The 27527-nt window shown below is 39.3% G+C and overlaps 2 protein-coding genes across 2 annotated transcripts; one reads left to right on the top strand and one right to left on the bottom strand.

The window, feature by feature from the left end:
* Positions 1–1640: 1640 nt before the first annotated feature.
* Positions 1641–3208, top strand: LOC149840197 (fasciclin-like arabinogalactan protein 8). Its single transcript, XM_090004361.1, has one exon. The coding sequence runs from the start codon at positions 1716–1718 to the stop codon at positions 2991–2993; it is 1278 nt and encodes a 425-aa protein (XP_089860487.1). The 5' UTR covers positions 1641–1715; the 3' UTR covers positions 2994–3208.
* A 4684-nt stretch (positions 3209–7892) lies between these two features.
* LOC149840196 (fatty acyl-CoA reductase 2, chloroplastic-like) lies at positions 7893–23943 on the bottom strand. Its single transcript, XM_090005019.1, has 11 exons — positions 23893–23943; positions 23673–23784; positions 12986–13357; positions 12247–12350; positions 11947–12146; positions 10877–10977; positions 10536–10785; positions 10018–10179; positions 9811–9892; positions 8674–9065; positions 7893–8082 (listed from the first exon to the last, which is right to left on the bottom strand). Exons 1-11 carry the CDS (start codon positions 23941–23943, stop codon positions 7893–7895), a joined length of 2016 nt encoding a protein of 671 aa, XP_089861145.1.
* Between the last annotated feature and the right edge of the window lie 3584 nt (positions 23944–27527).

Genomic DNA, 27527 nt, shown 5'->3' with positions numbered 1-27527 from the left:
TATACGGAGAAACGGACTCCCAGATTAGAGACGTAGTCGTGCTGGCTCTGCCAGTTGTACTTACGACAGAGTAAAACTCGATAATCAGGCATTATTTTAACATTTCAATATTTTTTATTTTTTAATGATTTTTAAAAGTAAAAAAACTTATTCAGCTCAATTTAGTTCAAGTTTGAATGGATCGATTCTTTGAATCCAAAACCCATATTGACAACTTTTGTTAAATCTTGTGATGTCCCTTCCACTTGAAATTGTCATGAGGATTAAGTAGTTTTCTGGTATAGATAATTTGAAAAATACTTTGCTATTAACCTGAAGTCCCTTTTTCACTATTACACAAGCAATTTGGTTTGTCATGGCCTATGTCACAAAGATATGTCGACACTAGGACACGTGACACAAATTCGACTTGCAAGTGCAATTAAAAAAAAAAAAAAGACATTTTAAGATTAAAAAACAAGTTTTTATTAAAATAATACTTACAATCATTAAAATATATTAAAATATATTAAAATATTGATCATACTTGGTATCCACGTGCTTTTGCTTGTTCAGTGAAGGATACTAAGGATGGCAGTGGATCTGGGCCGGGGACAAGGTCTCCACCCATGCCCCGGGGATGAATTTTAACCTTCACTCCTGCCTCCACCCTGTTTCAAGTCCTCTATCTCCGATCTAAACAGGGATTATAATGGAGATGGGGCAGGGCAGGGAAAAGCGTAAGTCCATCCCTACCTCCATCCCCGCACGAGGATAGATTTTAACCTTCATCCCTGTTCCATGCCCTTCATCTCCAATTCAAACGGGCAAAGCGAGGCCGGGGCGTTGTCCCCCAGTCCACTGCCATTCCTAGATACACCACCAGAATGGCATGTCCCATTGACATAGGTCATGGCAAAGGAGGTCCACCCGTAGATTTTGAAACTTGTGACATCTCCTTACTTGATGATTCTCCAACTTGATGATGCTCGTGACTTATGTGTGGATGCATTTAACTGGTGGGCTCAGTCTGATCTTGGGTTTTCTCGACCCCATTGAGAGTTTTACTCCGTTGAGGATAAGGATGGCAGTGGATCGGGTCAGGGGGCGGGGGACAAGGTCTCTACTCTTGCCTTATCTCAAAATCCTGCCCTTTATCCCCCCACCTTCTTCATTCCTACACAGGTTTTGATTTTGACTTTCATCCTTGCTTTCATTCCCGTTTCATGTCCTCAATCCCCGATCCAAACGAAACAATGCGGGGCGGCGCACCTACTAGGAGACGACGATTAAATTTCCTTAATGAAATGGCCGAAAGTTACACCCAACAAAACCAAGCTGCAAGCTGCAGCTGCGCGCGTGTCGGCCATATAAGATGATGTCAAAAGGCCAGAGAGGTTTTTCACCTTTTACCTACACCGTCCAAAACCCCACGATCGGCGCAGCAGTCTGTAAATATCGACCCTTCGAATCCCCTTTTAGCCCTTTCCTCTTCCCTCTCTCTTTATTCCTTTTCCCCTTTCACCTTCTCCTTCCCACCACCACCACCACGTACCGTACTCTAACCCGAATCATCACTAACCATAGTTCCTTTTCCCTAACCGCAGTTAAACTCCCAAACCCCCTCATCTCCAATACCCTCTCTCCCCACCATTTGGGTGCTACCATTAATCATCTCCATTAGTCCATCTGGTCTACTACACTCAGAGAGAGAGAGAGAGAGAGAGAGAGAGAGAATGGCGTTTCGGTTCCGGCTAGTCCTGGTCATGTTGTTGGCGGTGGCAGCGGTGGTGGCCTCCCACAACATTACCGACGTGCTATCGGCGACGCCGGACTACAGCCTCTTCAACGACGCGCTCACGCGCACAAAGCTGGCGGACGAGATCAACGTCCGCATGACCATAACGGTGCTGGTGCTGCCCAACGCGGTGATGTCGCCGCTGCTGGCGCAGCATCCTCTCCCCGTCGTGAAGAAGGTGCTGAGCCTTCTCATCCTGCTCGACTATTACGACGAGAAGAAGCTCCACGACATATCCAAGGGTACCACGCTCAGCACCACCGTCTACCAGACCACCGGCCAGGCCACGGGCAACCTGGGCTTCGTCAACATCACCGACCTCCGCGGCGGCAAGGTCGGCTTCGGCTCCGCCGCGCCGGGATCCCCACTCGACTCGACCTTCACGAAGAGCGTCAAGCAGATTCCTTACAACATCTCCGTGCTGGAAATCAGCGCACCGATCATCGCCCCGGGGGTGCTCTCGGCTCCGGCGCCGACTGCCGCCGACCTGAACATCACCGCCCTCCTGGTGAAGGCCGGCTGCAAAACGTTCGCCGGGTTGATCGCCACCACGGGGGTGCTGAAGACGTACCAGGGCGCCGCCGAGAAAGGGCTCACCCTCTTCGCTCCCTCTGACGACGCCTTCAAGGGCGCCGGCGTGCCCGACCTCAGCAAGCTCACCAGCGCCGACATCGTCTCTCTGCTGGAGTACCACGCTGTTGCCGACTACAAGCCCATTGGGTCCCTCAAGACCACTCTCGGGAACATCAGCACGCTCGCCACCAGCGGCGCCGGCAAGTTCGACCTCACTGTCTCCTCCGCCGGGGATGCCGTGAGCCTCTCCACCGGCGTCGACAGCTCCCGGATCTCTGGCACCGTCGTGGACGACACCCCGCTCGTCATTTTCACCGTCGACAAGATCCTCCTTCCCGTCGAGCTCTTCGCCGCCTCGCCGGCCACCTCCCCCTCCCCCTCCCCCTCCCCGGCCTCCGCTCCGTCACCCGCCCCAGAATCCGCTGCCGCTCCGTCGCCGGAAGCCGCGAAAGCACCCGCCTCCGTCACTTCTCCTCCCGCTCCGCCCTCTGGGCCCGCGGAGGCGCCCTCGGCCTCGTCGCCAGCGGCTGCCGCTAACAGCACGTCGGATACAAAGAGCGGTTCGCCGGCACCATTCTCGCTGGAGGTGCCGTTCCTCGTCGTAGCTGCGTCTATCGTCTCCGCATTGGCTTCTCTGTTGTAGTCGGACAAGGGAGTGAGTGGAGTAGTGAGGAGAGGGAGATGCGGCACTTTTTTTTTTCCTGGTTTTGCTGTTTTGATCCGTTCTCTTTTCTTTTTTCATTTTTTGTCAGTGGTTCGAGTATTTGGTGGGTGCTCTTTGTGCATTTGAGACGATGACCATCATTTTCTTGTGTATTCTTGATTTTATTTCTCAGAGCTTGTCTGCTATTATCTTCCTTTCTTTGTATGTGGTTTTTCTGCATTGCTCTAGCGAGTCATTGCTATCTTCCCCACAGAGAGAGAGGGAGAGAGAGGTACCCTTCGGTTTTTTTATGCTGCTTTGCTTCTTTTCATGGTTTATTTACTCGTTTAGTTTGAATTAAACGCATTCTTCTATCAATGCGTACCCAAGAGAGAGAGGGTTCCCTTCGGTTTTTTATGCTGCTTTGCTTTCTTTTCATGGTTTATTTACTCGTTTAGTTTGAATTGAGCGCATTCTTCTATCAATGCATACCCAAGAGAGAGAGGGTTCCCTTCGATTTTTTATGCTGCTTTGCTTGTTCTTATGGTTTATTTACTCGTTTAAAAATTGATTGCACGCATGAATGCATACCCAAGAGAGAGAATGTGGGGGAGGTTGTGCTGCTGCCACAGAAAGCAGCATCTGACAGGAGGCCATGTGCAAGGTGTCTGCCTCAGGGCTGCAGCTATTTAATGAGTGGTGTTTTTTTCCCTCGGGTGGGTTCATCTTTCTGTTCTTCTTTGGGCGACGCATCGCTTTCGAACCAGAAAAAAGGGAGCAAAGATGCACGAGATTGAGATAAAACGACACCGACCGAGTGCGCGCTTGGCTCCCGGTCCCCCCCCATGCCCTTCAATGTTAGGTCCTTTACGGGTAAATTCTCATCTCTCTCTCTCTCTCTCTCTTTCTCTTCACAGGCAAAATACCACCAACAAGGAAACCCACATTCTGGCCCTTGGCAGGGTCCCATTTCTTGAGAGGGCTCTTGGTTTATTAGTAGAATGACGGGCATGGCTTTGTTATGTATGGCCTGTGCCTGCTTTTATAAGCGGTAGATTGATAAAAAAAACTGCTTCTCAATATATGTTGTTAGATTGGACATCTCGAAAAATTCTTGAGATTTGATGGAACATGGGCATTAGTGTAAAAACTTGTGCGTAGAGAAAGTGTGACAGATGGGAATCAAATGCTATTTGCTGGGATGATCATCTGACTGTTTCAGTCGAGTTGTCTCAAACACGATGTGATGTATAGTTGGTAGGGTCGCATTCCCTAATTGTGAGGGGTCTTTGGTTAGAGTTGCCGCATAACTTGCAAGTATAGCACCATAAAGGAACTGAGATTTATTTTTATTTTATAACCCGAAGAAACCACACTCAACACAAAGACTTGATTGTGGTCGTCGACAATGTAAAACTCTTAGGCTAAGATTTTATAGCATCCCTGTTTTATGGTTATAGTAAGGTCTTTAGTTTGTGAGAGCGATCAAGGGGTTTTAAGTTTTGCCTGGGGTAGGTCATAAGGCAAAGCGTCAGTCTGTCTAGTCCACCACTTGGAACCAAGGTTGTTAAATGCGATGAGGAGAAGTGAGGCGTTGAAGCATAAGCTTCATGATCAAAATAATAAAATATATAATATTAATAAAATAATGAAATTTTATTAATAATTTTACCGTAAAACATAGATGATAAGAACGTTCATTCTTCACTTTAGCATCACGATAAAAATGCAATATATTGACAGAATGAACATTTTTAAATTATCTTTTAAATTATCTTGCTTTGGCATTATATCGGCATTTTTAAATATCACTTTGTATGTGTGTTTCTAAAATGCACTTGGTCAAATTCGGCCCAAAACAAATTCTCGCCCAAACCTTCCTTTCTTCCCCCGCAAGCTTCTCTCTCTGGTTCTCATTCTGATCGTCGATTCAATCTATCGTTCTTGCCCTAATTTGCATCTCCGATCAACGATGGACACCGCTTCCTTGCTCTCCCGCTTGGAAAATCTCGAAATCAAAGACCTCCGTTGGGACTTCACGACATTCTTTCAGCCTCTCCTGCAACACCAGAATGAGAAACAAAAGAAGAAGGGGAAGGCGATCGGTTTGAGATCAAGGATACGCAACTCTGCTCACTCGCGAAACAATTCCTCCCTGTTATCTCCAGACTCCTGAAGATTTTCCATAACCTCCTCTTGAACCCGTCATCAGACGGAGATGATTGTCGCCGTGCCCTAGAACTCTTTGAGATCTTCAAGATGGTGCTCGACTGCTTCGGTTGTATCTCACCCTGCCTTAATGCGAAATCTTTCGAGGCTGAACTGTAGAGGTATCGTCTCGTCCACCGGTTGGAAGCCTGGAGGCTCCACAATGATGTGTGGGAGGAGTGCTACGTGATCCTTGCAAATCTATGATCGAACATTTTCAGCATGGAGGCCAGGCCTGGTGACGCTGAAGAAGGTGGCCCTTGTCTTTTTTCGGATAGGGCTGTGAACTGCGATCCTGAGCTTGTTTTTCTGGCAAGGTATGGCTTTCTTTCTTTTTCTCCCTCTTCCTCCTCTTCTTCTTCTTCTCTATCCCTCAGAAGGTGACATGATGAGTACGCCTTAGAAGCAAAGTGCATCTCGACGCGAAGCGCGCTTCGAGACTCAATGCTTCACTACAGCGCCTCATTACCTTGAGCATGCGCTTGGCCTCTGACGTGGAACCGTGGGTTTTTCCTCAGTAAACATAGAGGAAAAAGTAGAAGCAGACCAAGAGGTTTCTCAGGAAATGTTAATCGTCCTTGTTTCACGAGAAGTACACGCCCTTGATCTGTTCCGTTGCTTTATTAATGTCTCGAGGTTTCCTCATCTACCGTTGTCATTCAAGTAAATTTATCCATGCAAAGGGTTATTTTAACTTTTTATCTTTTTTTTTTTTCAGACTAATTTTGAAGGAAATCAAATTAGCGCTGCTTTTGTGGCGCATTTCTCGTTCCACACAATGTCACCCAACTGCTAGAACCGTTAATCCTGCACCAGTCTGTTGTAGCTCCGTTCAAGCGGAACCCAGCCAGGAGGAGATTAACTGTTTTAGCTACTGAGCGACATTGTTAATGTCATACATCCACTCTCGTTGCAGACTGCATCGGTTTTGCACATGCCAAAGATCTTGAGGCATTGTTAGCACCTGCTATGGGACTGGTAAGATGGCAGGGAACCCTAATCAACGTGGCATTGTGCTTCTGCGCCTGATACGCATAAAGTTTTATACATTTTTGATAAATAATGCAGTTTTGTAATATCAAAGAACAAAACATTATTTTTTATTGATTAAAACAAATAAAAAATCATGTTTTCGTATTCATTTAAAAAAAAAAACTTTTCAAAATCCCGTGTCATGTCAGATTGTACGCATATCGTTGTATAATATCTTATAATAGACCTTGGCACATATGGGTAGCTAGGGAAGCTGTAAGTAGGGATGTAAACAGAACGGGTTTGGGTCCGGTACTCAACCCAACGGACCCATTTTACTCGGGTTTGGTAGGAAACTTAGGAACAGATCGATAATCTGATGCGGGTTTGGTAGGAAACTTAGGAACAGATTGATAATCTGATGCGTGTTTGGTATTGAGTTTTGCATTCAAACACAAACCCGAATCCAACAAAGCCCCGAACCCGATTAAGTGTAAATGTCGGGTTTTGAGCTGGTCAGTTTCAGATTTGGTTTTATCTTATTCCATCCAAACCCAAATCTTTAACAGAACCCGATTAAGTCGGACTTGGTAGTGCCTAAACCCAACCTGAATCTGACCCCGTTTACATTTCTAGCTATAAGTTTGAACCAAGAGGTGGGCCCCAGTCCATTAGGCCCACAGGCCAGGTTCTTCAAATTAAATTGTAGCTCAGCTCGGGCTTTTAGCCTCGCCCATCGGGAAACAGGACAGACATTAATCTTGACATTTCTCGAGATGGGTGTGGTGTTCATTTGAAAAAATGTTGAGATGAATGGTCAGCTGCATGCTAAACATGCAGCACCACTGCATTTTTTTTAATAAGACTGTAAATTAAAATGACAACCGAGTTTTTGGAAGACATTTGGAACGAGGAAATTGCATGTTTAAAATTAAAAATAAAAAGGAGTTTTAGCCTAAACTCAACTTGCTTAAAGGAAAATAGAACATATATTTCCATTTCTTTGCTTCATAAAGTTAAGACCAAACTACTTGAGTTGGTAAATCCTTAAGAGCAGATGCAAAGGAATGATTACCTTTTTTAAAGCAATCTTCCATAGCTCGTTATAGGCCTTTACCCACACTGTCTCAAGAAATTTGGTAGAAACATGCAGGAAATCTATCCAAACTTAAGGTTTGGTCACATCGGCTCAATATGTTCGACTAATGAAAGTAACTCGTGACTCAGGAATTGGCTCGTGATTTCGGATGGGTCAACTTGGTGACTCGGTTAGGTCAACTGGATGACTCGTCTGGATTTTATTAACTTTTGATTTTATATAAAAATAATGTATATTAATCAAATAAATACAAAGAAACTACAAAAAGCCATGATTACTTTTAAATCACTAAAAAAAAAACATCATGCTAAGTTGCTCTAAACGAGTCTTCCCAGTGGGTTGGCCCAGTAAATGGCCTATCCGATCCGAGTCAACAAGTTGAGTCGTCGAGTTTTTAAACACTGGGAAAAGCCCTCACCATTTTCATTTCAAGGAAGGGTTTTAGTAGGATATTGGTTTGGTAAGGAGAATGATAAAAAGGAGTTAGCATCCACCAAGAGCATGTTTTTGAATCTAACATGGGCATCATTTATGGAAACCCTTCCAAACAGTCGCATTAAATAAAATGAAAAGAACATGACTTCTACAATCCCATGTGATTTTATTCTAAAAGTCCATTTTTACAGGTTATTAGGAATGCATGAATGTCTAGTCGTTCCTCTTCCCTTCATGACATAGCTTCTTAGGCCTGGGATATGAACATTGATGATATAGTCCTTCCAATCAATGTTAGCCACATTAAACCCAAAGCATTTCCTTTCTTCTTCTGACATTTCTTCCATCAACTTTTGAGTATTCGCATTGTCAAACCTGAGAAATAAACACAAAAACTAAAAACTTGTCATTTCGAAGATCTTTCAAGTTCATAATACTACTTGTTTTTTATTTTTTTCAAGGTCAAATGAGAGCCCCATCTGCTTGTTCCATATCAGGTGACTAACCACGGTGACCCTTAACAAAAAGGAAGATCCGTTGTGGTAGGATGTCACCGGGTCGGATGTAACCTGACTCCGACCCAAAGTTGAAATCCAATTAGTCGGATTCGGTAGTCAATGTCAGATCTGCTTAATAATCTACGTAGACTCGGTGTTGAGTTTTGCATTCAAACCCGAACCTTCGTCTGACTAAAACCCAAACTCAATTAAGTTTAAATATCTGTTTTAAGCTAGTTGAATCTGGATCTGGATCCAATTAGGTCAAACCCGATTAAGTCAGACTGGGTAATGCCTAGATTAGACCAAGTCCGACCCGTTTACATCCCTACATTGTGGGCACCTTTAAAGTATTTTTAAAACACGTCCTTATATGAAAAATCTTACATCTTAATTGAGTTTTTAATATTAACATTTGTTTTAGCTTAAAACAAGTCAACAGAAGAATTAAGAGAGATAATTAGCATACCGTCCTCCATAAAAGGTGTAGGGTTCATATATCTTTGCCAAATTCATGGCTTGTTCAACTGATTTGAGAAGCGCATTTTCAAGTCTTTGAGAGAGCTTTGGTGGGGAAGCCGTTGGATTTCTTGGTCTTTCCATGAAATCACTCCATATACGAGATGAGAAATCATCCCAAGATACAAAGAGCTTCATCTCGGGAACCTTGATGATCCTGCCTTTGGAATCCACGTAAGGAGACGAATGGAAGTGATCATAGAGCATCCTTGCAAGGTCTTCAAACACAAGAGGGTTGATGACTGAGGAGGCAACATGATAGACGTGGGTGCCTGACTTGCCTTTGCTGCCATGCTTAGCCATTGCGGCCAACATTGCATTCACTACCATATCTGCCGGCACCTACAATGGAGTTGCAATTCAGCATTAAATAGGAGCTCAAAAACTGGGTAGTTGGGTTTCGGCACCTTCTATTATTATTATTATTATTATTATGCTATAAGTTAAGGGGAAACCCTATCATAGACAAAGGAAGAAGAGGTGCAATCACATTCCACACTTTGAGTGTGCCGCTGCACCTGACCGCCCTCCAGTCACTGGGATACTGCTCAATATTATCAGTACCTGTATTGGCCAGATCATATCGGCAGAATTTCCATAAGCTGCAGGCCTGAATCGGCTATTTTTTAATAAATGTAAAAAATACCAACAAATAATTTTTTTACCAACAGAAGATGGAGGGCAGATCAATTAAGGAGCACACTAAAGTGTGCAATGTGATTACACCTGATCTCCTGACATCATAGACCGCACATTGCCAGGCTTCTTTTGGCTGGGGAGTACAACCAGCTTCAACCTCGTGACAAGTGACGCCCTCTTGGGTTGAAAACCATGGTCGTCCCATGTCAAGTGACAAACCAAGGTTGCCTCTAGCCAAGAAGGTAGAGCCCTTTTGAGCAGGTTTAGGCATTTTTTAACTATCCAATCGTTGGAATTACTGCATCTAATTAATCTAGTCTAAGACTCGACTCGAGTTAAACTTGACTATAATTGAGTCTCAAGTGGACCCATTTGCACACTTGAGAGAGAGAGAGAGAGAGAGAGAGAGAGAGAGAGAGAGAGAGAGAGAGAGAGAGAGAGATCATACTACATCAAGGACTCCTTTCGGGTTTGCTAGAAAGCAGGAAATTTGGCCCTTTCCATAATATAAAATGATGGGATCCATCATTCTGCGATCAAACCCATTATCAGTCAGTGACAGCCATGAAATTGAGATACAAAAGGGTCACAAATAAAAAGAAAGGCATCATGAAAGAAAAAGTTAAAATCAGGAAAATTGTGTCACTTTCCTTACCTATTTCCTTCCATCCATCCAGGGAAGGGTTCATTTGATGTGCTCTCTACTACGCTAGGCCTAACGATTACTATGGGCACATCCCCTTTGATGCTATCAATCGCCATTTCTCCCATCGCCTTTGTAAATACATAAGTGTCTTGCCATCCATAAATTCTAGCCCTATTCCAAAATCCAAATTTGGCACGTTGGTCACTTAAAAAATTTGATCACAATAAAGTTTTTTTTTTTCCATCAGGAATGGAGAAACCACTCCCAGAATCAGAGACCTAGTCGCACTGGCTAAGTCACTTTCTCGAAGGTGTGAACCCATGGAGAACCCCTTTCCTTCAGTAAGGTGCCTTTGGCGCGAGCAAGGGACTTAATGCCCTTGGCCCTTCTTATATTCAAGGGGTGGCGTCGGTGTGAATGAAACCCTGACTATCAGCCTAGCAGACAAGGCTCCCTTCCACTGGCCAAACGTTAATCAAGTTCATCTAAAAAAAAAAAAGACAACATTAATCAAGTTATATACTTACATTTCTAAACCGAACTCTTTCATTCTTTGAGTCTCTTGTTTATTTTGCAAACTCATTAGGTTTCTCACTGCTGACTTGAGTTCAGCTTCAACATCTAATGTCAATAATGATGATGACAATGAAGCTGAAGATGATGATGGTGACATTGTCAATGATGATGATGATGACATAAACCTCTCCCTTGCAATGCTATCACCTAATTGAAATGGCTTCTCTGTGATCCTACCTTGCCTTTGCCCGTTCACGAAAGCTATAAGAAGATCAGAGAGAAAGGTTAATCAAGTAGAAGAACAAGTTCCATCATCTCAAGCCAAGCATATGCAGTGGTTGCTTTGTTTTACCAGTGGATACATGAAGGAAAAGCTTTAGTCTCGTGCACTTGGCTGCAAATTTCATGAGTCTGTATGGGCCCCTAGTGTTTATATCTAGTGCAACGTCGTACCTGCAATTTTATAATCCACTGAACCATTAATATATATTAAAATAGGCAAAAACTAAAAATCCGTCACATAGAGAAAGAGGGGTAGATGTGCACTCGATTTTTTACTAATTCTTTTTTTATTTTTTTGAAATTCCATCTTATAAATGTATTGTATATGATCGAATAGGGACCAGCTTTTGAATCATTTGATTCCAATACATAAGCAGGTTTTTTTTAAGGGGTTGAAAAATCAACATCATGCAAATTTTTAAAGCTGAAATGTTATAGAATCATATTTTTTTGTTGAAAAAAGATGAACCAAGGGTCAATCCCTAGCAAATGAAACATGCCTAACACATTTGTATGGTTTAATCACAACTTGCAAATTTTTAAAGCTGAAATGTCATAGAATCATATTTTTTGGTTGAAAATAGATGAACCAAGGGTCAATCCCTAGCAAATGGAACATGCCTAACACATTTGTATGGTTTAATCACAAAAAAATGATGCTTCACTTGTACGCTCGAGCTGTGCCCACCCACCTCTTTTAGTATTATATATATATATATATATATATAGAGAGAGAGAGAGAGAGATGCAAACATGTTAAATAGTTTTTTCAGGCTTTTTCATTTTATTTTTAAAATCTGACCATAAAGATGTGATCTAAGTACTTGATTTTACAGGGTTCAGTTCTTGGAGTGTTTGATTCAGACACATGAGTGGGTTTCTATAAGGTTTGAAAACTCAATAATCCAAAATCTTCGTAAACTTTCAAAGCTCCAAATAACATTTTTTATTGAAAACACAGGATCTGGAAAATCAATTCCTAGTAAATTGGTCATGCCTATCACATCTATGGGGATAAGAATCGTGAAAAAAACAAGCAAAATCCAAAATAGCCAATTTAGCTTGTTTCATGCATTTAGCTTATATATAGTGATAGTATAAAAAATTAAAATACAAAGTGATCAGAAAAAAAAAAACAACCTCTCATCGAATGTTGTATTGGCAGCAGAATTTACAATAACATCCACCTTCTTTGAGATCTCCCTAGCAACCTTGTCCTCCAACCCAAGATCATCATAAGTAACATCACCATCAACGGCAATCAATTTGCTCATCATGAAAGCCTCGTAGGAGTTTCCTTGGGCTTCTCTCAAGCACCTAAACAACTCTGAATTTATGATCTAAACAAATAAAAAAGATTACGAGAATTTAATAATCTCCCGACATTGAAAAAAAGAAAAAACAAACAAACTGAAACCATGATACTATAAAGAACCATACTTCATTCTTTAGCCTATCCGCTGCAGCCACATTGCTTTTTGCCCTTATCAAAAGGAATAGGTTTCCTACTTCTGGTTCTGTCCTCAAAATCTTTTCTATGAAAACTGCCATTAAAAATCTTTAAGATGTAAGTTGTGGACATGGCAGCATCTAAAAGCATGGTTACCAAGAAACATGGATACAAGAAGTGATGCGTGAAGCAGACAAGCTAGTGTTAAAAAATAGTATGAAGCGAGAAGCGGGGTACCTTTATGAAATGATTATTCGAGTGCATAAAAAATCAAAAGTAATCACACAGAAAGCAGTACGAAGCACAAGCTGAAGCAATTAAGAAATGTGGAGAATACAAATATAAAAAAGATATAAAACCAACATATAAGCTTGTTATGAAAAAATTTAATTTTTTTAATATGAAAAACATAAGGACTGAAAGGGAAACTAGTGAAAAGTGACAAGAAACAAGAGTAAAACATTAAGCAAACCAAAGGGAATTGATTTGAGGAACGAAAAAGAAGCGGGTTTCCCACTAAAAATAATCGAGTTTCTCATATCTCGAAAGCGAGTTTCCAAAACTTTCCCTTCTTTCGAAAAACAAAGAGTTTTCTGCTTGCGAAGCAAGTTTCTAGCTAGTAATTGAGCTTCCCCATATACAAGAAGCTCTAGCATTTAAAAGATTAAAAAGAAAATAAGAATATTCAATATAATTATAGAAATAGGAAAACCGACAAGGGAAAATCACCTTTTCCAACAAAACCAGTGGCTCCTGTGATCAGAAAATTCTTGCCCTTGAGGAACCCCACAATGCCTACGCCTTCTTGCGTTGTCACCTTTGTCCCGTTAGGCTTCGGCAACTCATCTTTCTTAATTTTCACACTGGTTTTCTCATCATGAGAAGGCAACAAAAGCTCTCGTTGGTAAATAATGGCACTAGTTGAATGAGCAGCAATGGACTTCTCAGATTGGAAACGAGGCACATCATGAGAACTGCACGCAACATTGTTATGGTAACAATTGTTGGTACTCGTCTTCCATGATAATTTCCTGGAAACCCCTCGTTTGCAGCATGAAGCATTCGCCATGAGAGTGGGGTTGAAGAACCTTGCCTCCATGACTAAGCCAAAAAGAAAACAAAATTTAATGAAGAAAAGATGTAAAAGGTAATAAGAAACTGTTGGTATGTGTTGACCTACACTCTTCCTGAGAGAGAGAGTTTAGTTGGGGAGTGAAGGAATTTGGAGGGAGGTGGTGGCAAGCATGAGGGGAAGAGGGAATCAGGTGAAGCTCAACAAGAATGAGAGAGTTAAGAGGGAAAAAAAAGGTGGTGGGGGAGGAGTGATGGATTGGATGAGCGATGTTGTAGGTTGCATATAACCAAAGCGGGCATGTGGGGAGGACAGTCTTGATGCCACCCTCTTTATGCTTCATCGATACTCTAAAGAAAGTGCCAAGAAAACCAACTCTAATTAGGAGGGCCACCCACTTGATATTATTGGGCCTAACTCAGCGTAGGTGCTTGAACATTAAGTGCTCATACGCGCTTCATGGTTTTTTTATGCTTTTTTGTTTTTTGTTTTTTTGCAGTTTTAACCCCGTAAATGTGTTGGCATGGTTTATTTATGAGGAATCTACACCTGAAACATGTGTTTTGAATGAAAAAAATATGATATTTGGAGCCTCAAAAATTATAAAGGTTTTGGACCATTGATTTTTTGAACCTTATAAAAACCTACCCATGTGTCTGAATCTAACACTTCAAGAGCTGATCCCTTTAAAATCAATTACATAGATCACAATTGTAAGATCAAAATTTAAAAATAAAATAAAAAACCCTACAAAATCCATCAAATAAGTATCGCAAGCACCTACTGTTCAAGCACCTACGTTCTACTTACCAAACTAGTAGTAAGACTTACATTAATTAATTTCCCTCTAAGCTATCAAATCGAAGCAAATCCAGGGGTCAAGTACTTTACAAAATACCACTACAAGAATAGGGAGCAATAACAGTGACATTTTAGTAGATACTCAAAAAAGTAGTTATTGTTGAATGGGCAAGAAGAATGATATTAAAGGTGGCTGCTGATACACAGGTATTAGCCAAGTGGCCTTCGCTAATCTATTGCAACCACATTAGTGGCTGCTATTGGGTAAGCAATAACAACCACACTTTTAGTAGATGTTGTGTATTAGCAACCACCTTCTCAAGTGGTCTTTGATAATATAATACAACCACATTAGTGGTTGCTATCGAGTAAGTGGCCTTTGATAATCTATTACAACCACCAATGTAGTTGATTTTGGGTAAGCAAAATAGACTCCGTTAAAATTGGCTGAGTCTATTTTGAATAGTTATGAATCGCACTCAGGAACATTTTGACTGCATCGGATGTCGCACTTGCACTTGAGTTTTATCGCATCGACATGAGTGCGGCACCCTGTTGGGCAAATCCCTGTGACATAGTACACTACAGCAGTGGAAGGTTGTAAAACCTATCCCAAATAAGAACAAAAATTAGCCATGAAATTTGGGAACCCCCTGTACCATCCCATGGTTCCATTCACAGTGATCAGCCAGCTAACATCTGAAAGTGCACTAGCATCGAGGCAACGAGCACTAGAGGGGGGTTGAATAGTGCTTTTAAAATTTTCTGCAGAATATAGAATGATTTTGCAAATCTCAAAGCAAACACATAAAGAACACATGATTTTATCCTGGTTCGGTTTAACCCGACCTACATCCAGTCCCCAAGCAAAACCCGCTTGAGATTATCCACTATCAACCTTGTAAACTACAAGATCACACAGACCATAACTGGTCCAACTTTCAGTAACAACCCTACTGAAAGCAAACAACTTCTTTAAACCAAGGAGTTCTTCTTTTTACAGAAAAGAAATAACAACTTACAATACAACCTATGAGCCTTCCTTTTGAATGCAAATGAGATGCAATTGGCTTTTGAGGTTGTTGAAACACTCTACTCACGAATTCACTATCTCTCAAAGTGATTTGAGTGAAAAACTGAAGTGAAAATATCACGTGAGTGAGAAAACAAATACTTGAATGAATAGGAGTGAAAAGCAATAAGTAAATGATTCAAATCGATTGAATTCTTGTTTTTGAGTGTACAATGCACTCATATTTATAGTTGAAGTTTTTCATGCGTTGAGGGTATGAAAGTGTGTCAAAACTGTTCATTTCGAATGATCAAAACGTTTGAAAAATGAAAAGACACGCCTTTTTGAAGTTTCAGTAAAACAGCAAAATTAGTCGACTAAAACATCAGTTAGTCGACTAATAGTTAGTTATTAGTAGACTGACCGTTATCGTCGGTCGACTGATCTGTTAATCAAGCCCTTTGAAAATCTGAACTTTTGAAACTTAGTCGACTTGAGAAAAGTTAGTCGACTGATAATATCATCAGTAGACTGAAAAACCTTTTAGTCGACTGCTGCTAAAATCTTCTGAAAAACAAACATTCTGTTCGGTCGACTGATAAAAAGCATTAGTCGACTGCTGCTAATTTTCCAGAAAACAGACATTCTGTCCAGTCGACTGATAAAACCTTCGGTCGACTAATTTGACAAAAATGACTTTTTATAAAATATGGCGCGAAAGGATTAGTCGACTGGTAAGACTATTGGTCGACTAATAAACATGAAAATTTAAGAAAAGAGTTTTCAAAAAAGATTTTCATGAGGGTTCTTTTTAGAAAAGTTTTTCTAAAGACTTTTAAGGTGAAATGCAACCTAAATATGCACTCTAAGTAAGGCTCTTACAAGAATCTAAGACTTTTAATGAATTAAACATTTGCACACTAGTCTTCAAAGATTCTTCACGGAATTCTTCAATTTCTTCATAGCCTTAGCTGAAATGCAGTTGATTCCACTTGCTCATCATCAAAACCTTGTACTTGAAGTATCATGTATGGCTTCATTGTCGTAACAATCTTTCCCTTTTTGATGATGACAAACTTAATCATAGATGAAGCATTTAGATGCATAGATGGATATTTTACTCCCCCTATCAATATGCTGCAAAACATTAAAAGTTAGCACATTTAAAGCACATATATCACATATTGATTGGTTTGCATTTCCATTCATCATTTCTTCATGCATTTAGAAATACATTCATTCAAAGCTTTCTTTTTCTCTTAATTTTGCATTTCTCATGCAAGATCTCCTGTAATGTAATTGCTATCATCTTTTTCTCCCCCTTTGTCAGAATCAAAAAGAGTAAGGGCAGAAATAGCATAAGCAAAATAGAGATACAAGTTTAAAATATTACAACCCATAAAGTATGAAAGTTTAGACAACAAAGATCAGAAAAGAGAGTTTAGCAAATCCTTAATGGCAGTTACATCCTTCTGAATTAAAGCAAGTTGTTGAGTCACATCTTCACGAAAAGTGTGTTGATGCAGCTCCAAAGCTTCCAGTCTCTGCATAACTTCATCATGGTCTTGATTTGTCGAAAATTTCTTTCTTTTTGCATGAGATGAAGGTGTCACAGAAGGTTCAAAAATAGATGGTTCATTAGGATCAGATGGTTCAGTTTGATCAACATTTAAAGGAAGCAGATATTTAATTTTCATTCTTTTAAAAATTGTTTGATCAAAGAACTCTTTTTGCTCAATGTATTTTTCATTTATTAAAGGAACTTTGAAATGTCTAAAAATACGGGTTAAAAGAAAACCATAAGGAAGAAATGGTTTTTGTTTCCACAAATTTGTAAAAATACACATTGGCAGTGGCCAAAATAATTAAAAAAGTAACAATTCTGTAAACTGAGCCAAAATAATCAAAAGTATCATATAAAAGAGGATTGCGAAGTAATCTTAGTGAAAAACCATGTCTTGAAGTAGGTGTAGGAGGAGGAGAACCTAAACCTTTTGCAGATGCAGACTTCGTACGAGGCATGGTTAAAAAGAATAGAGTTACCAAAAACAATGACGGATTCCAAATGATTTCCGGCAGAAGTAGAACGCTGTCCGGCGATGTGAAACAGAACCAGAGGAGGATACAATGGCTGACGGTGAGTGAGAAGTCGGCCACAAGGGGATTCCGGCAATGCACTGTCACACAAGAGGGTTCCGGCGTGTTTTGAAGATGCGCCAGTTACTGCAGGAGGATTCCGGCAATGCACTGTCACACAGGAGGATTCCAGCGTTTCAAGATCACGGCCAGAAGATTCCGGCGTCTCCTTGTCACGGCAAGAAAATCCCGGTGAAGATGGAATCGAACGACACTCCGAGGGTTTTTCGGAAGAGAGAGAGGCAAAAGAGAAAGAGGGGTTTTCGGTTTAAGGGTTTCGTTTTTTTTTTTTATTTAAAAAAAAATAAAAAGGTACGAAGTGAAACGATGCCTAAAAAAAACGGTTTTTAAAACAAATCCAAGGGGTGTCGGGTCCCTTCATTTAAAAAATTTTAAAAAAAATTTAGTCGACTAAAACTTTATCGGTCGACTAAAAAGTGTGACTTATTCTAAAAATATCATCAGTCGACTAGAAATATATCGGTCGACTAATATGGTGCGATACATTTTAGAACACCAGTCGACTAGAATTTTATCGGTCGACTAATATAGTGTGATTTTGAGATTTTGTTCAAAAATCAGCATTTTTTATAAATCCAAAAACGAGCAAATACCTAGTTCTCTCCTAATTCTCATAAAATCTTCATTTTTAAGAGGTTTAGTGAAAATATCGGCATGTTGTTCTTTAGTGGAAATAAAATTTAACGAAATATTTCCTTTCAACAACTCCATTTTGTGGAGCCGCTCTAGGAAAAGCAAAGTTGTGAGATATACCATGTAAATTACAAAACTTTAGAAAAGATTCATTTTCAAATTCACCACCATGATCACTACGAATTTTAATAATGGATGTAGATTTTTCATTTGTAATTCTTCTACAAAGTTTAGAAAATTCTGAAAAAGCATCATTTTTGCTTTTTAGAAAAATCACCCATGTAAACCGAGAATAATCATCTACTATAACAAAAGCATACTTGCTACCATTCAAACTTTGAATTGTAGATGGTCCAAATAGATCTAAATGCAAAAGTTCAAGAGGACATTTTGTTGAAACTATATCTTTAGCTTTAAAAGAACTCTTGATTTGTTTACCTCTTTGACAAGCATCACATAAGTGGTCATTTTTATATGGTATTCTAGGTAGGCCTCTTACAAGATCATTCTTGGATAATTTTGAAATAATTTTAAAGTTAACATGTCTAAGTCTCTTGTGCCATAACCATTGAATTTCATTTGAAACAATAAGACATTTTTCAAAAAGAGGGTAATTCATCTAGATATAGTTCATACACATTGTTTCTTCTTTTACCTTTAAAAATGATCTTTTTAGATTGAAAATAAAAAATTAAGCATAAATCATTTTTAAAAGAAACATGAAAACCTTTATCACATAATTGACTGATAGATATTAAATTATGCATTAAACCATCTACTAAAAGAACATTTTCTATCAAGGGAAATTTTGGATTACCAATATTATCAATACCTATCACTTTTCCCTTGTTATTGTCACCAAAGGTGACGGTTCCTCCATCCTTATTTTGGAGGGTGGAAAATAACTCCGGTCTTCCAGTCATATGTTTGGAACAGCCGCTGTCCAATATCCATTTGCTCTTTATGTTGTGTACCTACAACAAAATCAGAAAACAGAGCATTTGACCCCTTTCTATTTTCGGGTCCATGAGAGTTAGTCTTAGGAACCCATATCCATTTGGATTTTGGTTTCCTTTGATAATAAATATTCTTTCTATAAATGGATTTAGAATAAACATGTCTAGAATAATCATATCTAGATGCATTTCTAGAAAGTTTAGTTTTATGAACAAAAGGTTGAGAATAATGTCATTGATTTTTCACCACATAGTTTGGTCTATTTTGAGTATCAAAGAAGCTATATCCCAATCCGGTTTTATTAACCGAGCATCTTTGAGAACCAAGAAGTTTTTCTAGATTCTCTTAACCATTTGTGAATTTGGTCACTATAGAAAGAAGATCATTTGACTTTTCTTTAAGACTAGATATTTCTTTTTGTAAGAGATTGGTTCTAACTCCAATTTCTTTTATCTTAAGTGCTTGGCACAAATTTTCCTTCTTGAGATCTTCTATTTCTTGAAGTAACACTTTATTTTGAGAGTCAAGAGTTAAATTTTCAGTTTTTAACTCTTTATTTTTAGAACTAAGACTCTTAAATTTAGCATATAAATTATTAAATGCTTCAAATAACTCATCATAGTCAAATTGACTTACCGAATATTCTTGTGCTACAAAACACATGTTGGCGACTTCTTCATTTGATTCTTCATCGGAAGAGGAGTCACTATCATCCCAACATGCTTGAAATGCCTTTTTCTTCTTGAATTGGTCCTTGGGCTTGAATTTGAGAAGAGGACAATCTTTCTTGATATGTCCTGCCTTTTTGCAGTTAAAGCACTTTACTTCATTGGGAATAGAAGAATCTGCTTTCTTTGCCTTTCTTTGAAATCTTCCCTTTTTGATGAATCTTCTGAATTGCCTTGTGATGAGGGCAATATCTTCATCTTCATCTTCTTCTGAATTTTCTGAGTCAGAAGTAGCCTTAAAAGCAAGAGATTTCTTCTTAGGCTCTTCTTTTTGTCTGTCTTGAAGTTGGACCTCATATGCCATTAGGTTACCAACTAAGTCTTCAAGAGTGAGAGTATTGAGATCATTTGCTTCTTCAATAGCAGTGGTTTTTCTCTCCCATTCAGGAGTTAAACACCTTAGAATCTTTCTAACTAAATCCACTTGTGAATATTCTTTTCCAAGGGATTTCAAAGTGTTAGTTATATCGGTCATTCTAGTTGCCATGTCCGATATAGATTCATTTTGCTTCATTTTAAACAATTCAAATTTATGAACTAAAGAAGCAATTTTAGATTCTTTTACCTTTGACGTACCTTTGTGAGTTACTAGAAGAGTATGCCAAATTTCATTTGTTGTAGAGCATTGAGAGATGCGATTGAATTCTACCTTGTCAACGCCACAATATAATGCATTCATGGCTTTGGCATTCAGTGAAGCAGTCTTCTTTTCATCATCGGTCCATCGACTGAAATCAGTTGATGGAGTTTGGTACTTTTCTGAAACAACTCTCCAGATATCGAGATCCATGAATTGCAAGAATATTGTCATTCTTACTTTCCAGTATACATAGTTTGTTCCGTCGAAGAGAGGAGGATGAACAAAGGAGCTTCCTTCTTTGTGCTGAGATGTTGTAGTCGCCATGCTAGATGATGGTCAAATCAAAGTAATAGCAAACCTGCGCTCTGATACCAAATGAAAGTGCACTAGGATCGAGGCAACGAGCACTAGAGGGGGGTGAATAGTGCTTTTAAAATTTTCTGCGGAATATAGAATGATTTTGCAAATCTCAAAGCAAACACACAAAGAACACAAGATTTTATCCTGGTTCGGTCTAACCCGACCTACATCCAGTCCCCAAGCAAAACCTACTTGAGATTATCCACTATCAACCTTGTAAACTACAAGATCACAAAGACCATAACTGGTCCCACTTTCAGTAACAACCCTACTGAAAGCAAACAACTCCTTTAAACCAAGGAGTCCTTCTTTTTACAGCAAAAAAATAACAACTTACAATACAACCTATGAGCCTTCCTTTTGATTGCAAATGAGATGCAATTGGCTTTTGAGGTTGTTGAAACACTCTACTCACGAATTCACTATCTCTCAAAGTGATTTGAGTGAAAAACTGAAGTGAAAATATCACTGAGTGAGAAAACAAATACTTGAATGAATAGGAGTGAAAAGCAATAAGTAAATGATTCAAATCGATTGAATTCTTGTTTTTGAGTGTACAATGCACTCATATTTATAGTTAAAGTTTTCCATACGTTGAGGGTATGAAAGGGTGTCAAAATTGTCCATTTCGAACAATCAAAATGTTTGAAAAATGAAAAGACACGCCTTTTTGATGTTTCAGGAAAACGGCAAAATTAGTCGACTGAAACATCAGTTAGTCGACTAATAGTTAGTTATTAGTAGACTGACCGTTATCGTCGGTCGACTGATCTGTTAATCGAGCTGTTTGAAAATCTGAACTTTTGAAACTTAGTCGACTTGAGAAAAGTTAGTCGACTGATAATATCATCAGTAGACTGAAAAACCTTTTAGTCGACTGCTGCTAAAATCTTCTGAAAAACAAACATTCTGTTCGGTCGACTGATAAAAAGCATTAGTCGACTGCTGCTAAATTTTTAGAAAACACATGTTCTGTTCAGTCGACTGATAAAACCATTAGTCGACTGCTGCTAATTTTCCAGAAAACAGACATTCTGTCCAGTCGATTGATAAAACCTTCGGTCGACTAATTTGACAAAAATGACTTTTTATAAAATATGGCGCGAAAGGATTAGTCGACTGGTAAGACTATTGGTCGACTAATAAACATGAAAATTTAAGAAAAGAGTTTTCAAAAAAGATTTTCATGAGGGTTCTTTTTAGAAAAGTTTTTTTAAAGACTTTTAAGGTGAAATGCAACCTAAATATGCACTCTAAGTAAGGCTCTTACAAGAATCTAAGACTTTTAATGAATTAAACATTTGCACACTAGTCTTCAAAGATTCTTCACTGAATTCTTCAATTTCTTCATGGCCTTAGCTGAAATGCAGTTGATTCCACTTGCTCATCATCAAAACATTATACTTGAAGTATCATGTATGGCTTCATTGTCGTAACAGCATCCACGGACTCTTTAACATTTTGCCTTTGTTGACAAACATGATGAAAAACTCACTCTTAGGCAACAAAGAGGACGATTGTGATGTCTTAAAATTCCATTTGTTAATAAGTAAGCTCTTGTGCATAGAACTTGCTCCATAGCCTTGGTATCTCACTTATAAGCCAAAACAAGGCAGTACTTCAACTTTTCCTTTTTTTCTTATAAGAACTCGAAGGAATGTTAATGATCATGTGACCATCACCATCTAGGAGAGGCGGTTCTTTTCTAGGATTTGAAATTGGTATGCCTCCAACTACCTGCACACAAGATTTATTAAACAAAAAACTTGATGTCTTCAGCAGCTATCAACTCCTGCAGGTTGTGAATTGTAAGGCCAAGTTCCGATGTAGTATCCATGAGCACATCTCCATCCTGGGTCAGATCTAATGCTATCAAAAAGTTTTTACAATGGTTCAATATGCTCATATGTGTTCTAATACTGTCAAAAAAATTCTATACATATAAAAAAACACAAAAAAGCTGAAAGTGAGACAGAGTTGAAAAGTAGGTTTGAACAAAATTTGAAGGATGTAATTAATAAATATTAAGGTGTAAATTTATACTTGAAGAATCTTGGTGATAGCATAGGTGATGAGAAACTTCGAGAATTGTTTTCTGAGTTTGGTACAATTCCTTCATGTAAGGTGTGTGCATTGTGACAACTCTATTTGGTTACATTTGGTATTATATTTAGTTCCTTCGTTTTTCTGTTACTTTTCTTTCCTGTGAGATATAACTAGGGTGATTTTGTTTATAGAATTCTCTCTTTTTGTCACTTTTACAGGTTACGAGGGATCCAAATGGAATTAGTAGAGGATCAAGATTCGTAGCATTCTCAACATCTGAGGAAGCATCCCAAGTTGTAAGCTCATTTTGTAAAATGCCATTGAACGATTTCATCCCTTGACATATCATTTCAACCTTTATTTTTTTAGCTTATGGAGATGAATGGGGAGATTGTTGTTAACAAGCCCCTTTACGTTGCTCTTGCACATCGTAAAGAAGATAGAAGGGCAAGGTTGCAGGTAGTTGTTCAGACATCTACGAAAAACCTGATTTTAGTTAATGTCTGATTATGTGGGGGAAATCTAGTGTGACTTACAAAAAAAGTAAATAGTCAAAGCAGATCTTTGAGTAAAAATCCAATTTCACCATCACTACAATGGTGCCAGCTTCCTACTCTTCCCGTCAATGCCCACTTTTTTCTTCCATTTCTTTGATTTGGTAGTGTCAAAATGGTAACTCTCAAAATGCTATCCTGGACGTGATTCTCGGATGGAGCGATTCTGGGAGCTGATTTCTGTTACTCCTTTCCTTGATAATCCAAGGATATCGTAGGATTTAAATTAGCAGTTCAAAATTTAAATTTCATACTTATCATTTGGTTGTTACTTTATTTGTGAATATATGATGTACATAAATATACTTACACGCTGAATGAAAGATAACGAGTATTCTTTCTTTGTTCCTTATCAAGTCTGTTAACATGGTATCAGAGCAGGTCGATTGACCTTGCTTCTCTCGTCATTCACAATCATCACAAGGCGTTGTAGACCCACCCTCTCTATCGGTCGTCGTGTAAGCAACAAAACAATAGTTTTTCTCGTTGCAGATTTGCTGACCATCGTGTGTTCACAGAGCAGCATATCAAACCTGACGCTGCTATCATCGTTGTTGTGTTGTTGACCACCATTGTCACACTGTCGTATCTCTGCTGCCACACCATCTCTGTCCACTCCAGTGCTGAGCTGTGAGATCAAGCCACTCACAGGCGAAGAACTATTGCATATTATGTTAGCCGGCTACTAAACTGCATAAAAAAAAAGTCCATGTCAGGCGAAAATGTCGAGTCATACCTTCAATCTCAAAGCAAAGAAACTGAGAATGATAGCCCATATTGCATCCATCATTCGGACAACCCAGGTACCATGCTCGTTTCTTATTGTTTAACGAGGGATAACTACCATACATGGCGGATTGCCATGATCATGGCATTAAATGCCAAAAACAAAATGGGATTTGTTGATGGATCAATCCCAAAACCAGATTCGCCAGCCCCTTTAGTTGCAGCCTGGAATCGGTGCAACAACCTCGTTCAATCTTGGATTTTAAACGCCATACATAAAGACCATGCTGCAACTGTCATCTATGCTCAATCTGCGGCCGAAGTGTGGGTCAAATTGAGTGAACGATTCACTCAAGCTGATGCACCACGAGTGTACCAGATTCAATACCAAATCTTGAATTGTAGACAAGGGCAACAATCAATTGCCGTATATTACAGCAAGATCAAAGCATTATGGGACGAACTTGCTTCCTACACATCCTTGCCCGTATGTGTTTTGCGGTGCTATGAAGAAAGTGTATGAATTGCAACAACGTGATCAACTAATCCAATTCCTAATGGGGTTGAATGAAAGTTATAATCAAGTTCGAAGCCAAATTCTATTGATGGAGCCATTACCTACTACGGCCAAAGCCTATTCTCTCCTAATACAGGAAGAAAGACATAAAGAACTGAGCGTGGTGACACCAGTAACGGAATCCATTGCTGCCAATATTTCTTTGCCAAACAATTACAGAGAACATCAAAGATGAGGATGAGGGAAACCTCGAATGAAATGTGAACATTGTGGTAAATTGGGACATATAAAGGCAAAGTGTTATTTTTTGGTGGGGTTCCCAAGTAGGACAAATTTTTCTAATGCTCATTCAAGGCCTAAGGTTAATGCCACTACATCTGCAAGCACAAACCAGACCATAAGTGAGCCTAACACAAATCAAGTGAGTCCCGAACTACTCAAAAAAATTGTTGAACTCATGACCAAGGCCAACCAAGGTAAAACCGAACCACTTGCGAACATATCAGGTATGAACCTAAACTTGTCTTTTTGTCTTGTTTCTTCAAACAAACTTTGGATTTTGGACACCAGAGCCACTGATCACATATGCAATAACTTGACAATGATAGAGTCACCAAAAAAATCCCTTCATCCATCCGTTGGTCTCCCTAATGGAACCCGTGCCAATGTCACCTACACGGGAACCGTAACTATCACTCCCACTCTCATCCTCAAAGATGTCCTATATGTACCAGAATTCCAATTCAACCTTATTTCCATACCCAAGTTGTGTGATGACTCCAAATGTGAAGCAATATTTAATCATGTTTCTTGTACCTTGCAGGACCAACACTCGACGATTATGATTGGAACGAGTAAATTGCAAGGTGGCCTATATATCCTTGAGCAAGCCGATCAAGTCATCAATTCTTCCATCACTGATAAGTCCAATTTATGGCATTGTCGTCTCGGACACCCATCAAATTCTAGAACCACTTCTCTACTTGGTACTAATTTTATTGAACATTTTAAGCACATAGATAATTGTCATGCTTGCCATCTAGCTAAAGATTCTAGACTTCCTTTTCCCAATAGTGGAGTTTCTACCTCTAAAGTGTTTGATTTGATTCATTGTGATGTATGGGGAGAATATAAGACCGCATCCCTTAATGGTGCCCATTATTTTCTAACAATCGTTGATGATTTTTCAAGAGCCATTTGGGTTTATTTATTAAAGTACAAAGATGAAACATTTTCCATCATTAAAAATTTTGTGAACCTTATTGAAAATCAATTTGGAGTACGAATCAAGAAAATACAAAGTGACAATGGGATTGAGTTTTTTCACAAGAAATGCAGTTGTTTTTAAATGAAATGGGGATAGAACGTCAACATAGTTGCGTTGCCACACCCCAACAAAATGGAGTAGTAGAACGCAAACATCGCAATCTTTTGAACACTGCCCGTGCTCTTCTTTTTCAAAGCGGCCTATCTACTAAGTTTTGGGGAGAAAGTATCATGACTACAACTTTTCTTCTCAACCATTTACCAACTAATGTGATTTCAAACAAGGTTCCTTATGAAGTTTTATATAATTGTCCTCCAAAATATGAACATCTCCGTGTTTTTGGTTGTCTTTGCTATGCTCACAATATCCATAAAATCAATAAATTTGATAAAAGAGCCCGAAAATGTATATTCATAGGTTATCCATTTGGCTAAAATGCATACAAATTATATGACTTAGAAAACCACATCGTTTTTACCAGCCGAGATGTTCGTTTTTATGAAAATAATTTTCCATACCAAGAAAATAATGGGTCCCAAATAGATGAATCTCACATTGTTCTCCCCTTACCCTTCGATGAACAAATTGCTTCCAATCCATATCCAAATACAGACATCAATACCAACCAAAGCCATATATCCATCGAACCTCCAACCCAGTCTATAAATTTTGAGTCTGCGCCCGACCCTACCCATTCTCCAACCTCAGTACAACCCGTTCGTCGATCTACACGACACCATCATCCACCTACACATATCAAGGATTATTGTTGCCTTGCTCCTTTACCCGAATCCAACAACAATCACAAGAGTGTTGTTCCCTGCAAACAAAACGGAACACGTTATCTGATTGTTTCATGTTTGGATGATCATAGGTACTCTTCAAAACACTGTTGTTTTCTCACTAACCTAATTAAGGATTTTGAGCCATCCACCTTCCACCAAGCCATGCAAGATGAGAAGTGGAAAAATGCCATGCAAGCTGAGATTCGAGCATTAGATGAAAGCAATACTTGGAACCTCATGAATTTACCTCCCGGCAAACATCCCATTGGATGCAAATGGGTCTACAAGATCAAGTACCACTCTGATGGATCTATTGAACGCTATAAGGCATGCCTCGTTGCCAAGGGCTATACACAAACAGAAGGGATTGACTACAACGAAACATTTGCTCCTGTGGCTAAGGTCACCACCATTCGTTGTATTCTAGCACTTGTTGCTAGCTTTAATTGGCATCTTTACCAGGTTGATGTCAACAATGCCTTCCTGCATGGCGACCTTCAAGAAGAAGTCTATATGACTCTTCCACCAGGCTATAGTCGACAGGGGGAGAATGTTGTATGTCGACTAAATAAATCCATATATGGGCTCAAGCAATCTTCACGAAACTGGTTTGCCAAGCTTTCAGATTTTCTCGTTAGCATGGGATTCCTCCAATTCAAAGCCGATTATTCCCTATTCTAAAAAATCACGGCCAGTGGAAGGATTTTCCTAGTTATCTACGTCGATGACATCATCATTGCAGGAGATGATTTGCAAGGAATATCACAGGTAAAAGAACTCATCAATGAGCATTTTCGATTAAAGGACCTGGGCAAGCTCAAATATTTTCTAGGAATTAAAGTTACCAAATCCAAGGATGGCATCTTCCTTTCCCAAAGAAAATATACACTCGGCATCTTAGAAAGTGTTGGATATACAGAAGTAAAACCATGTGAGTTTCCCATGGAGCAAAATTTGAAACTCGATAATGAAAGTGGAGAAATTCTCAAAGATCCTACGTCGTACAAAAGAATAGTGGGGAAACTTCATTTATTTGACCATTACACGACCAAACATAGTTCACTCAGTCCATATTT

This window comes from Nuphar pumila, chromosome 4 (assembly GCF_984573655.1).
Source record: "Nuphar pumila chromosome 4, dmNupPumi1.hap1.1, whole genome shotgun sequence".
NCBI classification, from domain to species: Eukaryota; Viridiplantae; Streptophyta; class Magnoliopsida; order Nymphaeales; family Nymphaeaceae; genus Nuphar; species Nuphar pumila.
This window is presented reverse-complemented; position numbering and strand designations above follow the sequence as displayed.

Excerpts from the sequence above, each read along its gene's own strand:
- LOC149840197 (XM_090004361.1), top strand. The coding sequence starts at position 1,716 with ATGGCGTTTCGGTTCCGGCTAGTCCTGGTCATGTTGTTGGCGGTGGCA.
- LOC149840196 (XM_090005019.1), bottom strand. The coding sequence starts at position 23,943 with ATGGATGCAATATGGGCTATCATTCTCAGTTTCTTTGCTTTGAGATTG. Across the intron at positions 10,978-11,946 it reads AATACAACATTCGATGAGAG|GTACGACGTTGCACTAGATA; the intron begins GTTGTTTTTTTT and ends ATAAAATTGCAG. Across the intron at positions 9,893-10,017 it reads GGATGGATGGAAGGAAATAG|AATGATGGATCCCATCATTT; the intron begins GTAAGGAAAGTG and ends GTTTGATCGCAG.